This window comes from Cydia pomonella, chromosome 15 (assembly GCF_033807575.1).
Source record: "Cydia pomonella isolate Wapato2018A chromosome 15, ilCydPomo1, whole genome shotgun sequence".
Taxonomy (NCBI): Eukaryota; Metazoa; Arthropoda; class Insecta; order Lepidoptera; family Tortricidae; genus Cydia; species Cydia pomonella.
In genome coordinates, this window is record NC_084717.1 from 8,842,220 (window position 1) to 8,860,063 (window position 17,844).

Below are 17,844 nucleotides of genomic sequence, written 5' to 3' on the forward strand. Positions count from 1 at the left end.
AAATTTTCAAATCTGAGAAGGAGCACAGCTCGTATTTACCATTAATAAGTTTGTCAGTATAAAATTAATTATTGTTGTATTCTATTGATTATTTTTCCGGCTTAGGTGCTAAATGTTATTAACTTTTATACTTAAATATCACATCAAAAATGCGATCAGGGTTTACCGAGTAACTTATGAAACATTTCTGAATAAAGGCATTAAAGAATTTTTAGACAAACAAAAGAGCTCGTTTCCGTTATCTCCCTTTAATGAATACCTCTTCGACGAATTCTTTTCGCATAGTTCTGATAAAGAGGAGCTTCGAAACTTCAAATTAAGATTCTTGGAGTTCCGCGCGGGGGAATAAGATTAATGAAGGATGGCACCTGAGGGTCGTCGCTAACGATAGCGCCGGGTCAGAGGGGAAATAACTGTTAAAAATAATAACTGGAAAAATTCTCCCGATATAATAATAACTATACCGCTCGACCTATTTGATGAGGATACTTATGTAACCGAGCCAGGCTGAATGTTACTTTATCATAGAATTCACTTATTGAGAATGGCTCTTAAATTTGCCGGCATACGCCCTGCACACACTTTATCCCCTGTTATATCCTGTTGTGCCCCTGCAGTTAATAGGAGGTTGTTGCAAAATTAAATTGAAAATTCACATTTCATTATCCGAAAATGCAGCGGTTGCGCCGAAACGTAATAGCGACACTTTCAAGTTCTATTCAGCAACTATTCAGACGCATTAGAGCGTTAATAAGACAATATGTATGTGTCGCAAACAATGGGTATAATAACAGAGCGCATAATAGCGAATGAGAAAATAGCTCGTTGACTGCCACAGCCTGAATGACAATGCGACAGACAACAATGGCCTAGGACCTACATTCGGCCTAGACTACTGGATAAATGAAACAAAACAAAACACCTTTAGAAAATGAAACGAAAATTGTGAATGGGAGTTTTAAAAAAAGGCGAGAGATTGATGCGCTTCTCGTCATAACCGCCGCTACACGCTACAAAGTTGGGGATTGCGGATATCAGGAAAGTTTTTGGTAGTCTGATGTTTGGCACAGATATTATACACACTTATACAATACCTACCTAATTTACAAATACAAAAATTGTATATTAGACATACCTACTCGAAAACCTGCACACATCTGCGAAGAAATTCAAAGGTGTATGTGAAGTCCCCAATCCGCATTGGGCTGGCGTGGGGACTATAGCCCGAGCCCTCTTGCACATGAGAGGAGGCCTGTGCCCAGCAGTGGGACGTATATAGGCTGAATTATTATTATTATTATTAGACATACTCGGTGAACTATAGGTATAATGTAGGGACCTATGTTAATTGCCAGTCCATTCCAGTGATTCAGGAAAACATGCTTTGAAAAAAAAGGACATTTTATACCTACAATATATATATGTACATTCCAAATGAGTATGCAGGTATTAATAAGAAACCTGGTACTCCGATACTAAGTATCTAAAAGATTTATGTTACACGTGTCTTAACTATAGGCACTACAAGTCTTTTTCATACACTTAGCCAGTAAAAATCAACAAGAGCCGTACATCAGTGGTCGACAAAGTAAAGATAGAAGTGCACAGTCACGTAGTTTATACGAGTATGCAGCTCGATGCCGCCGCACTAAAACTGGGCTGCGACGAATTTTTATTACATTGTGCATGTCAACCGTGAACTTTATGGTCGCAATTATTGTTGGTGCAGCGGCGATTTATGCGATCACCTCGATGGCGTTTGTGGGGTAGTGTTACACGGCCGCGGTCCATTGGTGAAGCTGGATAAATGGGCCGTATATTTACAAACACCATCAACTCGAAGCTATGTTTTAAATCCATATTTTACCTAGTAAAATATGTTAGGTAGGTCGATGTATATCGTGCGTATTGTGCGTATGCAAGGGATATGAGTTCACATTGAAGTAACTTTCAAGTAGTTTGAGGGAACTTTATTGATACCATATATGTGAGTTGGAGTTCGAACATCTCAGTTTTTGATTGTTTTTATTTTTCCATAATATTATAAAGATTGTTTGTTGTTACTCGCCACTTAGACTTGTAAAATATCTTGGCATATTTTTTGTGCCATTTTAAAGTACGTACGTATTCGTACAAGGTGCCAACCTACCCTTATCTACTGGCGACCGATATCAAATAATGTTATGTGGGGTGTGCTGTTGTCGGCGTGCTATTTGGTCATGTCATGTCTTTAAGTGTTTATTTTAAGAAAATACACTGTATTTAAATTACCAACCAATGAGCTTTCCTGTAGTTAAATCGTGAACAGGGCCAGAAACGACAAAAATATACATTAGTGTCCTATAGATTTTATAGCAAACTCGTTCGCGTCTTTCCTGTAGACATCGCAAATTTAAGGGAATCTAAAGCTAAATTTTACGCGGCACCTTTACAAGCGGGATACATTTTTCCAGTACTTGAGACTCAAATAAGAAACACTGTTAACTATCCATAGGTGGACCTTATTATAAAAGGCATAAGGTCCACCGTTGGATAGTTAAGAATGTTGCTGTTTGTACCAGAGTCGTTAACTTTTATTGTATTATCCACAGAAGTAACCTTTTTCTAAAAGGTGTTTGACCCATTTATTTTTTACAGAAATATTAACTTACATAATACCAAAAGCTATAAACACCAGCGTAAAATTATATAGGTACTACTTACTAATACTTGTCAAGTTGCTAAGCAAAATACCACATGAAGAAGAGTTATCTACGTCCAAAACAAGAAATGCTCGAGACGAGGCACTCGCACCATCTCATTTCCCGAGAAAAACAAGACAATGCTTTTAAGCGATTCGCCTAATGCTAGAGGGTCCACCGCCCGCGTATATTAACATTTCGTATACTAAAAGACGTTTTCCTCACCAAACTTTTAGAGAATTTTCATAAACATGAACCCACGCGATGTTAAAGTTAAAGTAATTGAATTTTTGAAATAAGAAATACTTTATTTTAGAGATTAAGTTTCCTTTAAAACTTTTTAATGCGCAATTATGCTTCAATGAATTAGAAGCATTGTACAAGTTTTTATTGAACGTAGTGTGATTTAAAAATCTAGTTTTTGTGAATGTAATTTTTATTGATACAATAGCTATTTACACCTTCTGAATTGATTTGTACAGTTTTTCAAATACAATATAGCATTGAATAAATAGGATGAGGTAAGCGTTGCCAAATTGCTTCTGTTTCGTGTTTATTGTATGATTATAATTAAACTTCCCTATTAAACATTGCCATTCCAATAAATTATATCCTGTTTGTCCCCATCACCTGTGATAAATGGGAAGGCTATTTAATTAATAGTCAGTGTCGAATACGATCAATCACAACCATTCCTAACCTCAAAATCGTAAAGAAATTCCGTTTTTTTATAATGTTCTGTGAAGTGCCCGTGAATTTCTAATTAACTATCGGGACTTTCATTTCATGTTTGGAGCCTAACAATACTTTCCCACTTTTGTATGGGAGCGGAACTTTATTTTTTCTAAATAGTAATGCGATTTTTTTAATTCTTAACGATATGACTTTTAAATAAAAGAGATTAAATTTAAACTATTTAAATCGCTAGGTTATAGATTCGCGATCGAACACAAAACTAGATTATCAAAGAATAAGGTGCATTGTACTGTCCAGCGTAGGTAAGCAGTATCTCGTCGAACATTGATTACTTCGCAATCAAGGGGACTTCTCAATTTTCTTATTGATAATTTGCATGTTTATGGACATTCTTGTAGGCGCTATGTAAATTCACACGTCTGCCCTCATGATTTATACTGTAACGAACAACATGAATCACTAGATATCGTGACTGCACGTAATTGCATTGCCGGTCGAATTAATTTCTTCAGTTAGTATTTTATGATACGTTTTTGTAATTGATTCCGTGGCGATATCAATAAGTTTGAGCACTTTTACGGGTGCCATTTATTTGCTGTATTGAATTTTTGACACTTATTTTATCCTATATTTCATTTTTTATAAATGATTCATAAATACATTTTGTGTTAGCATTAACTAATTTTTAATTCACAAACCACTTGTTAAAGATGTCAAATTTATCACTTAATTGACCGAAGTGTCAGCGAAGGTCTCCGTTTTGTTTTGACTCGGGAAATCTGCTTTCATTGTTCAGATATTCTCCTCTACAGATCTCAACCGATTCTCGTGATAATTTGTGAACAGATTCTATGGATATTGGCATAAAGGACTTAGGCGCCAATAGCGTATATTGCGCTTAAGATCATTTCAAGTATTTTTCACTTTTACATTTTTTAAGCTTATCGCGAGGTCTACCTACACACAAAGCCACTAGATATAGTAAGTACCGTGGCCTTAGAGTTGTAAAACTTTAATGCTTACTTGTCTCGCCTAAAGCAATTATGTGACCAATAAAGTAGGTATACTAGTGGATGTACTATAAAAACTTTTCTTTTATAGTCGCGCAGACTTCGACATCTGTAGAAAAAGTTATTCTAATTAGATCCTGAAAATGTTCTAGGAACAGGGGGCCGAATTTTGAGCGTTTGATTTCGTCAGTCGAAAATCTGTGGAAACGGCGAAATGCTATTTTTGAAATAAGCGACAAAAATTAGGAATTTAGTGGTATTAACCACTTGTTTTCAATTCTATTAGCAGAATTAAAATACCTCGTAGTGGAGATAATATTATAGGGAAAACACGAAATCGAGCAATCGAAATTCAAAAATCGGCCCCCAGAGTTAACACTCACGCAACGCCACTTCTAGTCGCGCCAAAAAAGCAAAGCCATGTTCCATTGTAATAAAATGTAATGATGGTAGGTGAGGAAAGGTTACTTTGACAGAGGATACTAAACCCAGAGGAAAAGTAATTCTATCCCGGATTATGACTTTATCCCGAAATGAACCATTAAAAATAAGGTTTCAGCGGTCGTTTTGCTCGGACTTTGATATTTGGCAGGGCAATTAAATGCTTGCTGCTATCTTAATTAGCAGTCTCGTAATACTACCTACATGTATTTAGTGGGGGAGTAATGGTTATGGGTATTTTGAACCGATACAAAAAAACGTAAGTGGAATTTAAAGATAGGGAAATATTAAGTTTTTTAGGTTTGGTTATTTACGTTTTGCGTAATTCGCAATGTGACGACCCCATCGTCAACTGGTTTGTAGTCGTTCAACTCAGGGTTGAGGATTACAGGAAAAGTCAAGCCGTGAATTGCATTAGACAATTTGCTAACATGGAATTAAAGGAAATCCCAATTATCATGATCGGTTTATTAATCCGATAAACAAGAAAAAAATACGTCGAGCAAAACTAGACTCACATTCTTTTAAAAAAGGTTTATGTTATTTTCGCTAACATGCCTACTGTTAACTTTATCATATTATTCATGGTTTTATCTTTTATCGAAGAGACGTGAGAAATATATCGAGTGATAAAAGATGCGTGCATGATTTTACAGTTTTGTAGCAATATTTACTTAGTAATTGTCAAAACAGGTTGAATTTTGGTATAATTTGTAACGTAGATTTTATTGAATAAATAATACACGAGTAACTAATGTTTCAAATGGGGACCAAAAGTGATAGAACGCCTATAGTGGAGGAAATGGAAACCGAACATGGCGACACGGACAGCACAACAGTCCAAGTAACTCCAGTTCCAGTTTCGAGCAATCCCGAAGTATTAAGAACTTCATCGATCTCCGCATCTTTTCACATACCATGGAATTTTTTGCAATCGTGCGCTAATACAATGGTGTATACTCTGATTGGTGCTAGTTCGTTTGTGACTTTGTGGTTTGGAATGAAATCTCCGAGCGGAATGACAATTTTTCAGTGGCATATTGTGCTTTGCGTGATTGGGGTAAGTTTCTTACTAGTACTGTTTTAACGTTCCCTTTTATACGGTGGTGTCGCTTATCGAAGAGCTAACCACGCAGTACTACTCACTTAAGTCACTTAGCGCCAAACAGATAATTTTAATTTCAGATAGCAATCCCATAGCAGCAGTAATATACCAATTAGGGATATGATATGATCGATATCAGCCACGATAGTTATAGTTTTAATCCACGAAGATGGATGGGTTTTTAGGATTCCGCACCCAAAGAGTAAAACATGACCCTATTAATAAGACTCAGCTGTCTATCTGTCTGTCACGAGGCTGCATCTCATGAACCGGGACAGTTAGACGGTTGAAATTTTCACAGATGATGTATTTTTGTTGCCGCTATAACAAAAAATAGAATAAAATTAATATTTAAGGGGGCTCCCATACAACAGACATGATTTTCTTGCCGTTTTAATAAATGGTACGGAACCCTTCGTGCGCGAATCCAACTCGCACATAGCCGGTTATTTTTAAATAAAAATGATTCAAATGGCGTACGTGTAAGTTGAAATGGCTTGCATTTTTATATATCAAAATTACTAAATCATACTTTTACAATGCCGAGGTCATTGATCTAATGAGCTTGTTTGACCCAAACCTCCGTCGCATAGTCATTGTCATGCTCGCCACCACACCGAGTTCGCGGAATGTGTTTGACTATGCTTTGATTAGTTTCTACCCGCAACCACATAACTGAACATAACGGAGACACGTACAGTAGACTAGTTTCTGTCTAGATGGATTAAGCTTTCAAAATAACTTTGGTTTTCTGCCACTTTTTGGAGTCTTATGTAACCTCCGAAGAAATTAACTCACACCAAAAACTTTTCACGAATCTATAGTAAAACTAATGCCTTTGCTCTGACGCTAATGCTTACACGAATCTATTAAAATTAGGAGTTCCCAAACATTCTTCTGTTTACGCATCACAATTGTGCCTGATTTCAGTACCAACTGTTTATGCCGTACGCGATGATCTGTCTCCAAAGTGACAGCTGGATATCAGCGCTGTTGTACACACACCGTCGCCGCGCCCATTGGATAATGCAACTGCTGGGGTCAATATTGGCCTTCATCGGCTCAGTCATCATGATGTCTCTCAAGACTGTTAACTTCAACTCGCTACATGGAAAGTTCGGTAAGGTTCGGTAGTCTTGAGCGCTACCTACAATTAATTACGTATTTATCACCTTAACGCTACATACATGTACGGTTAAGGCTTATAACTGTACAATGTTTAGCGATAAAATTCATCACCTAAATTAGGTTGAACCCGAAATGGCTTCGTTCTTAAAGTCCATGTCCTAGTAATTTCGATCAAACACAGGCACTTTCTTTACTTTATTCGACTCTTAAAAGGTTTGATACCAAAATTAATGCGTTATGCGAATCAATTGAATATTCTCAGTTCAATTGCTTTTTCCATTATTAAAGAAGACCTAAACAATTCCTCAAGCATAGAATAAATTTTGAAGAATAAAGTTGGCTTAAACTAGAACGGTCCAGGTCCAGGCCGAAGCGTCCAACACTTCATTTTGATGTTGTGTGCTAAAGATGGGTAGCAATGAGTAAATACTGAGTATTTACTCAAAGCACCCGATAAATACACGTATTTACTCATTTAGGTGGTTAAAACGATAGCTAATAAAATATTTAAAAATGTGAGATTTAAGAACTAAATTGTTTTTTATTGTACTCTTGTGTTAAAGTGTATTAACAATATTTACATAATAAAAAGCTTATAGGACGCTTAATTTTTGATACAAGAGGTAATCATTAGTGAGAGGTAATTTGTAATAAGGGCAGTTAACAATATTGTTTTAAATAAGAAGTTATTTACTGTAAAAATATGGGACTTAAAGTTCTATCGATGTTCTAGATAACTAACTGCATGTCGCGCAAAAGTGCGTGTTTACGCTGCACTTAGTCTTCAGTGCTTTGATTAAGATTTTTTTTTAAGAAAACTCATAATTGGCTCAACCGATCATGTCTAAACTATATATTTTAGTACTCTATTTTACGACTAATAAATTTATAAATATTGTAGGATACTGTCCCACGGTAAGCTCAAGAAGACATGTATTGTGCTAATCTCCTGATATTTTTTCATATTTTGTTGAACTTTGGTTCGAACGTTATAGAGGGATAAATGCATGGAAAATGGTAAAGAATCAGAAGCAGGATTTTATTTATTGTAACGAAAGGGATTTGTAAGACACCTGCTTAATAGTTATTTGTTTTACAAGGAGGCAAAGTTGTTGTTCAACCGTTCGTGCTAATATTTATACCCGAGCAAGCGAAAGATTCCAAAATTGAATTGAATCGAGAAGTGAAATCTTGAGCGTTGCGAGGGTTTCAAGGCACGAGGGTTAAATAAACTTTGCTTCCGAGTGAAACACACAATTTTTCATCACACCAACCCGACGAAAATATACAAATGAATGTAATAAAAATCCATCATTCAAAATCATCATTTAAAAGTCAATTCTACCAGTTAACATAAGGAAACAACTCAAAATTTGCCCCACATGTGAATAAAATGTAACTTTCTCATTAGTTATCGAACAATCAAGAGGGCCTTTACCTGTAGGTGTGGTGAAAATACATTTTACTTTTTTATCTTTCTTTATCTGCAAATGCAAGATTGCCATCAAGGCTCGGAACCGGTTTTTTCTTCATACAAAAAATACCGGTTTTATTACGTTCTTTTTCGTTCTTTGGTTTATTATTAAATTTTTAATGGGACTATCTAATAATGCGAAGTTGTTACCTAATTACATGATCCAGTCCTACGTAAAGAGTGTAAAATAATTAAAAATATTGGGCTATTTCGGGATTTAAAAATAAACCGGTTCCGAGCCCTGATTGCCATCTTTTTGTAGCAACAATCAATCGCATAGGTACACGTGTACTAATGATGATACCATATTTAATCATCTTATCTGTGTTAACGTTGTCTTTTTTGATCTGTGTGATAGTATGTTATTTTTTTATGGTTTAATTTCTCTACTTCACATTTTATCGGCTTTCTTTTCCAATTAAACATTCCAATCGATTTTATGTCTAGTTTTATCATAGCGGTTTTGAATCATTAAAGATTACGTGATATTAATAGACTGATATGAATGTATCAGTCAATAAAATCATAATAAATATCAGTGGCGGCGCGTCACAAATATTCGTAGGGAACCCAGAGCTAATTTTACTTTCCTTTTCTTCATGATCCGATCGTGAAAGTCCTCAACGGTCTGAAATTAGACAAGCCGTTGGGAATCGAGTTCTTTGAACGATCCGCCACTGATAAATATGTATCACACTTCCAATTTAGATGTTCTCACGTAGGCCGTGTTTAATAGAAATAGAAATGTAAAAGCGGGCAAAGCGGCGGAAACGCTGAAATTTTGAAACGTAATAGATATAAGAGCCTTGGTACGTATGATTTTGTACCATTTGGAGTTGAAACTCTAGTCCCAGCGCGCACAAGTATTTTTTCACCTCAGCAGCTCAAACAAGCCTACTTTTGTCACTCCGGGGAGTGAGGAAAGTGCGACTTTCGCCACTCCAGGGAGTGAGAAAAGTGTGACTTTCGTCACTCCAGGGAGAGACAAAGTAGCTTTTTAATTGAGTGAAGGCCATGAATACAGGAATATTTCTAGAAGCTTTCGTCATAGTGATGATGCCTTTCAGTCGTGAATGTAAATGAATGTGGTCAACTTTACTTAATGTAAAAAAATTAACCTTTAATATTTTCTCATTACTGAGGTGAAAAGTTGTATGTGTCACACGAGAGCAAATTTATTTACATCTCGTGTTTTTGAGTCCCTCGCTACGCTCAAGATTCTAACTTAGGATCTTTCGCTTACTTGGGACTCAAAATCAGCACTCGCAAGAAAAACCAACTTTCCTCTCTTGTTGCACAAATAACTATTGCAGAATTTCGAAGCGTCTGGTTGACGTAACTGGTGACTGGAGAACTGGCGGCTTCCTCGCACAACGTATCAGTATTGCGATACAACGAGGAAATGCAGCCAGCATCCTGGGTACAATGCAGATTTAAGCTAGTTATAGTAATGCCTCTGTATATATCTATTATGTAAATAAAGATTTCACAGAACACTAGAAATAGTTTATTCATGGAAAAAATTAAATGCAGGCAAATCAAATTATACATATAAAAAGAGGATCAAGAAACAAACTTACACATAACATTACTAAGCATAAGTTTACGTTATATGACACAAATTCGCCATGAAATGTTCCCGACCGACTTAACATGATATTAATCTGGATGGGCTAACGCTGGTCTTCCGTCGGGGCCATAAACGAGTGAAGCACGGAAAGTACACAACATTTCAAAGGAATAATAAAAAAACATAGCAATAAAACAAACAAATTGGAATTAAATAAATAACAGATCACAATTAAATTATATGCAATTATATACAAATAGAAAAATCAGAATTTTACCGTTACGTAGTAGGATCTTTTATATGAATATGTGTTGTACTCATCAATATTATTAATTTCGTAATCTACTTAACGGTGGACGTTTGCTCAAATATAAACTTAGTTTTGGCGTTGGCGCCACAAGTGTTATTAGGTGATTATTAGAATAACAAACAATAGATGTCTACTGAATATTTATTTAAGAGAAACACACCAATAAAAGACTGACCATATTTTAGAATAGAATAGAATATTTTTTATTCGTAAAGACAAACAAGACACATTATATTATATAATATAACAAAGACAAAGAAAGTATATAAAAAAAAAGAAAGTATAAGAAAGTATTTTATCATATTGCTTTGTATTTCATCGTCACCCAATATTAATACCTAGTTAAATTGTATTTTTCTAGCTTTGGCAGCTCTTCTCTTCACCATCGCGAGCCTCGCCAATGGAGTCTCCTCACTTTTTGCGAGGCAACTACGCCGCTACATCCCTCCAAGAGTTTCCATGTTCTCGCACACACTAATTGGCACTTTAGCTTTCTTACTATCCTCGGTTTGTCTTATTTACGGATATCTGAAACACTCCTTCACGGATTGGGCATCGCGGGAATTTGCTTACGTTCTTATTACTATAACTTGTAGCTATACTTTTTTGATATGTTTTTCACCGATATGTAAGGTTTCTAGAAATTGTTTTGAAGCGATTAAGAACAACATATTTTAGTTAGTCATTGGTCTATAAATTATTATTGTCAAACATCGCGGATGTGACCGCAGATCTTTTAAGCTTTTTTTTATATCTAAAATAGATATTTTGACATCATTAAATTACGATAATAGGTAATAGAGAAAAGGCAGATTATTGATCTCAAAAATACACGATAATAATAAGTTGTCATTTTTAAAAACTATGATAAGAAAGTAGCACGAAATTAATAAATATTAAGTTAAGATTTAAAGATAAAATATATTAATTTAAAATTTATGCTAGTTTGTTTTTGCAGTGGTTATACAGTGAATGAGAAAATAAATAAATAATGGCCTCAGTCACCGATGCTTTTAAATTGTGTCCTATTCAAAAGTGTAAAATATTTCCTCGCAATATATTTAATTTGTCATATTAATTTTATATGGCAGGCTCGCAATAGTACCTACACAAAATCAAGTCCAGGAGTCTCGGTCAAAGGTCTACACACTACTGACTGCAAACATTGTCGCATTTATGAATAGATATGGCCGTATATCTCTAACATTTAGCATTGGCAACAATACTCTATTCCAGAATGTGTATATCGAGGCCCATTACTCTTCCCAAGAGTTTCCTTTATACGTACAGATGCCATAAAGATAGGTGGAAGCATCTACGGTCGTTATCCGAGATCGGTTACCTGTGCCCCAATCGAGTTTGTAAACGATGTGTCTCTGTATTTTATCCAGATGTAACTTAGTTTTATTCGATAATTTGTTTGTTTGCGTTTTGGGTCGTAAACAAAACGCGCGTTACAAAAAAATACGTTTACATTAAATGTTACGTACAGGTACTAATAAAACAAGTAATTAATCATCGTCTAGAGATAGCTTAAAGATATGATTAAACAATTTAAACATATGTCGGTTATTATTTAGATTTATTCTGCGTCTAAACTTCGTAAAACCAGACAGTCTGGTTTTACAAAGCTTAGACACAGTCTGGTCCAGACTAAAATGTAAGAAAATATGTATCCAGTTCTAATGTCGATTAGACATAATATTTGAAATTGTTGAAATGTTTCCGTAAAATAAATAGACAACAGTTGACGTTCCTATATGTATATTTCCTTTGGAGTACAATTTCTTGCTGGCTTTTGCATTTCCGTTACCGATTAGCGATTTTTAACACTGGAAATATATATTTACGAAAACACTCTCTTATAAAAAAAGACCTTACAAGTGCGAGTCGGATTGGTCAACTGAGAGTTCCGTACAAATTTAACTTTTTTTTAAATAATTTTTACAAATTTTAGATTTGAGATTTTTCCTTGTACTTGAAATAAAATGAAAAGAAATTTATGTAAGTATTATTAATAACAGAACAATACATTTGAAATATCACAATATTAATAATATTTGTACAATATTAAATAAATTAATTACATTTATTTCATAAATCCTAAATGGCAAAAATACAAACCCGAGAACATACATATTCTTACGGTATGTTTGCAAGCCTGTGTGTTTCGGCGACCAGCCTATTATGGTTACTGTGGAGGTTGTTATTGATGTTAATGCCTATGCACTTAAACATATCTAAGTTTTCCCGCATGAATTTGGTACTTGGCACGGTAGGGGCAGAATCTTGACATCGCGGAAGATGTCTCGTGCCGGTGCATCAGTAGCCTTGCCGGCCATCGCGCGGGCGGCGCGCTTTTACATAGAGAACGCGTCTCCAGTCGGAAGCACGTCCCCATGGCTCAACGCCGTGTGACAAGAGCGAGTGCACCGTCGCAAAATAGCACTCTCGCACTGCGCCCGTTGCAATACAAAGTTTGTAGTGTAAGAAGATATTATTTGCCAAATTTCATAGTTATAGGTCAACGGGAAGTACCCGCTGAATTGTGATTCCTTTGAGAGTGTCAAAATATACGCTTTTTGTGGCATAAGCGGCCGTATATATATTTTGTGTTAACTTAGAAGTTTGACTTTTTCACAGTTTCAAGAAACAGTAGATCTGAGTATATGGTTTTAATTTTAACTGGATACCTCCACGCGTTCCGGAGATAAAGGGTCAAGGACAGACAGACTGACGGACGGACGGACGAAAAGGGATCCTATAAGAGTTCCGTTTTTTTCCTTTGAGGTACGGAACCCTAAAAATACATTAAGGTATCCAATAGCAAAAAAAACATCCCCAAGTACAATCGACAAACTAGGTACTTTTTTAGAGCTCCGTACAAAACTTTGTTGATGGAGCCCTTATGGAATCACTTCGGTCTTGCAAATCGGTTAAATGCGTTTTTCTCAGAGACCGTATGACGTAGATACTTAAAATTTGGAACAGTTATAGAAATTACCACTACTATTCCGTTACAACTGAGAGTAAGGTGGAGGTATTTCCCCAGTTGGGCTCTGCTCTAGATCTGGAATGACATCCGCTGGCTGTGCCCTACCACACAAAGCGAAGTTATGAGTAAGTTAAGAAATAAAACTATGGAAATAGATTATCTGCGTATAATCATAATATGTGGGTAGTTTTGCACATAGTAATTTTGATAGAGGTAAATATATACGTTTTCCTCAGTCACCCTTTGACCACGGTACTTTGCCTTAACTAGTGCCTTGATGCATCAATGTCATAGTTTTCACTATGACATTGATGCATCAAGGCAAGGCGGTTTGTTAAAAGAGGCCTACCGCGAAACGCGAAAATCAATATTTCGTTATCTGCTTCTTTATCGCTCGCATATGCAAAAGTGATAGAGAGGCAGATAACGAAATTTCGATTTTCGTGTTTCGCGGCAGGCCCTCAGTATGTGCTAAAGGCGCCCCTATGCAGAGTTTTGTGTAATATCCCCTATTAAAATTGTATATTACCGAGCTATATAACGATATAATGTCAAAAAAGGTACATTGCTCTCTAAGTAAACTCAAGGTCCTGATGGGATACCTCAGTTTATAGTAAAGGACTGTCGAGAAGTATTTGTTCGGCTTTTACATGTAATACTTAACCTCGCTCTAGACTCAAAGACATTTCCCTCAGCCTGGAAAATAAAAAAAGTGCTGCCGATACACAAGACAGGTTCAAAAACAGACATTCAAAACTACAGGCCTATTGCGGTGTTATCTATATTTGGGAAAATTTTCGAATGTATCCTCTACTCACACATAAATCAGCAGCTCAAAGGCTGGTTTTATGATGAGCAGCATGGGTCAAAGCGCATCAAAGCGCTCGACCTCATCAAATCTTATAAACTCAACAACCATAATTGCCAATAGCCTAGATGATGGAAAACAGGTCGATGTTGTCTATTTAGATTATCGAAAAGCCTTTGACACAGTTAATATCGACATACTACTTGGAAAAATGGCTTTAGCTGGATTTTCCTATCAACTCTTATCATTCTTAGCCTCTTACTTATCAAAGAGGCAGCAGTACGTCCAATATGGCCAATGTAGGTCTAATCTGTACCCAGTACTATCAGGAATAGGTCAAGGTAGTAACTTGGGTCCTCTCCTTTTTCTGGTCTTAGTTAATAATCTGCCAGCAAATATAAGGAGCTCCACTTGCTTAATGTTTGCTGACGACCTAAAATTAGTCAAACAGGTTGGTGACCAGGGGAATTGTGTAAAGTTGCAAGAAGACATTGACAGCGTCTGTGCTTGGAGTGTCGAAAACAAATTGTCTCTAAACGTAAAAAAATTATCGGTTATGTCATACACCCGTGCTCGCCATCCTCATCAATTTAATTACGTAATTGAAAATAATAATCTGCAGCAAGTTACATCTATTCGTGATCTTGGCACAATATTCGATCAACAGCTCACATTCAATGACGACATTGTCAGCGCATGTAAGGCTGCAAGAAAACGCTTAGGTTTCGTAATCCGCCAGTCAAAATCTTTGAATGCTCAGTCAGAGTGCACTCAGAATGCTGTACAACGCGTATGTACGAAGCCGAATGGAGACGAATGCGATAATTTGGAGTCCCCATGAACAACAGTACACACTTATGTTGGAGAGGGTCCAAAAATCATTCATCCGTCATCTATACAATAAACTTTATGGTTACTATCCTCACATGTACCCTAGTCTGTAGGTATATTCTCGGAATGGTTAACTACCAGTGATCGGAACTATGGGAGTAAAACTTTAACAAAACTTGTTAAGCGGACATAAAATAGTGCATACAGCCCTAAAAATATTCATGTCCATAGGGATAGGAATAGTATAGTACTTACAGCCATAAATTTTTTTACATTCATAGATATTCGAATATATTTAAGGCTATAAGCACTCTTTTTACATCCGCTTGATAAGTTTTGTTAAAGTTTTACTCCCATAGTTCCGATCACTGTTAACTACACCACTCTTGAGACCAGAAGAAATGTGGCACTAGTAAAATATTTTTATCTCCTGATTCGTGGCCAAATACATAACCCTCAGTTGCTAGCATTGGTTCCGCTTCGAGTACCTGTCCACAGCAGTATTCAACTGCGCCCTCGTTGCCGCGCACTGTTGGCAGTCCCGGCGGCGCGGACTCGGGCATTATCTCACTCACCGCTGCACCGCGCATTGTCTCTCTTGAATGATATATTGGACAGCGACAGCAAACTAGATATATTCCAATGCACTGAAGCTAGTTTTTTGGCAGTTAGTAGCCGATACCTAGAGTCAATAACGACGACAAGCTCAATCAATGTATAGTTAGCAGTAAGTAAATTGTTAGTATCAATACGTATATATATAATGTCACTCCTTTTAACATGTGTAGCTTGACTGTAAGTGTTAATTTAAGGAATAAATAAATATAAATAAATAGAAGGGCAATGAATTTGCCAATTTGACATTTTACGAGTATAAACATAGATGCTCGCCCACTTTGTCAGTAGAAAGAAGCGCGAAATAGAAATATTCTACGGAAAAACAACCCTTCACGCCTACATATTTTTAATTTGTCGCCTTTTTAGAGTTCCGTACCACAAAGGTACAAAAGGAACCCTTATGGTGCGACTCTGTCCGTCCGTCCGTCCGTTTGTCACATCGCTAAATATCTCGAGAACCACTTAAGCTTGAGATTTTAAATTTGGAATAGTTATGAATAACGCTAACCCAGACACATTGAAAGTATTATTTTTAATAACTATGGAAAATGCCCAATATGAAGAGGGGGCAAAATTTCAAAGTCTAGTGACTAGGTCAAGTGGGGTATTGTTTGAAAGAGCTTAAATTGAACATTCTAAAACAACATTTTATTATTTTTTCGTAGTGGAAAAAAAATGATTTATAAAGGAAAATGTGAAAAAATAACCCCCCCCCTTATCTCCGACATTTACCGGAGATAAATTATGGAAATTTGACATAATATTAACTTTACTATAAAATTTACTGTAAAAATATAATCATATCTCTATCTTGATAATTTTTTTTAATTAAAAAACATTTCCGAATTCAGTTTGCAATTTAACCAACTTTACGAGTGTTTATTACACTTAAAATTTCTATGAGATTACATTAAAGACACCTTTTTTCAAATATAAGAACAATTTTTGAAATCGGTTCACATGACAGAGAATTATCCTCGAAAAACCAACTTACGTGCATTACATCTCGCAAATTAGTTAGACAATTTGCGCTGTAACAATTATACTTAGTACAGGTACCTACTTCTGATCAAAAGTCTTTCAACGGAACTCTCGGTGCGCGAGTAATACGAACTCGCACTTGACCGGTTTTTTGACAAAGTGATTGTGCCAGAATATTGTACAGTATTCTTACCAACCCGTTTTTAGGGTTCCGTAGCCAAATGGAAAAAAAACGGAACCCTTATAGATTCGTCATGTCCGTCTGTCTGTCCGATTATGTCACAGCCACTTTTTTCCGAAACTATAAGAGCTATACTGTTCAAAGTTGGTAAGTAGATGTATTCTATGAGCCGCATTAAGATTTTTACACAAAAATAGAAAAAAAAAACAATAAATTTTGGGGGTTCCCCATACTTAGAACTGAAACTCAAAAAATCTTTTTTCATCAAACCCATACGTGTGGGGTATCTATGGATAGGTCTTTAAAAATGATATTGAGGTTTATGATATCATTTTTTTCTAAACTGAATAGTTTGCGCGAGAGACACTTCCAAAGTGGTAAAATGTGTGTCCCGTAACTTATAAAATAACAGAATGAAAAATCTAAAAAAATGTATGATATACATTGCCATGCAAACTTCCACCGAAAATTGGTTTGAACGAGATCTAGTAAGTAGTTTTTTTAATACGTCATAAAATTAAAAAAAAAAAAAAAAATTCATCAAACCCATACGTGTGGGGTATCTATGGATAGGTCTGCAAAAATGATAATAATAATAATAATGCAGGGCAGCTTGTGGCGAGCTGTTGGGGAGTAACGACCCCACGGACCCGAGTGTTCCCGAGAGTCGGTCAGGGTCTCCGTCTCCGGCGTGTCTTCGTCGGTCGGAGTGGACCCCAAGGGGACCCGCAGGACTCTCAGCTCTGGCTTGCCTTCATTGGCCGTCCAGAGAGGAATCGTTCGAGCTATATGCTCCGGGGGTGGAAGTGAAAGATGCATAAGACGCGAGTTGGCACAGTGGCTGGTATCAGCCACTGGGTAGAAAGCGGCGCACACCTCTCGACACCCCTGAGCCGCTCACACCGGTGTTGCTCCTGGTCGTCTTTACGACGGCAGTTTCAGGGGCCCATCTAGTCAGCGGCAAGTCACCGCCTGCCTCGATAACGTGTTTAAGCATTGTTATGGCAGGTGTCCG

General features: G+C 36.4%; 1 protein-coding gene across 1 annotated transcript; it reads left to right on the forward strand.

Moving 5' to 3' along the window:
- The first annotated feature begins 4,574 nt into the window (after positions 1 to 4,574).
- LOC133525862 (uncharacterized) lies at positions 4,575 to 11,812 on the forward strand. The gene is made up of 4 exons (XM_061862267.1): positions 4,575 to 5,888; positions 6,864 to 7,053; positions 10,777 to 10,922; positions 11,807 to 11,812. Exons 1-4 carry the CDS (start codon positions 5,583 to 5,585, stop codon positions 11,810 to 11,812), a joined length of 648 nt encoding a protein of 215 aa, XP_061718251.1. The 5' UTR covers positions 4,575 to 5,582.
- Positions 11,813 to 17,844: the final 6,032 nt, after the last annotated feature.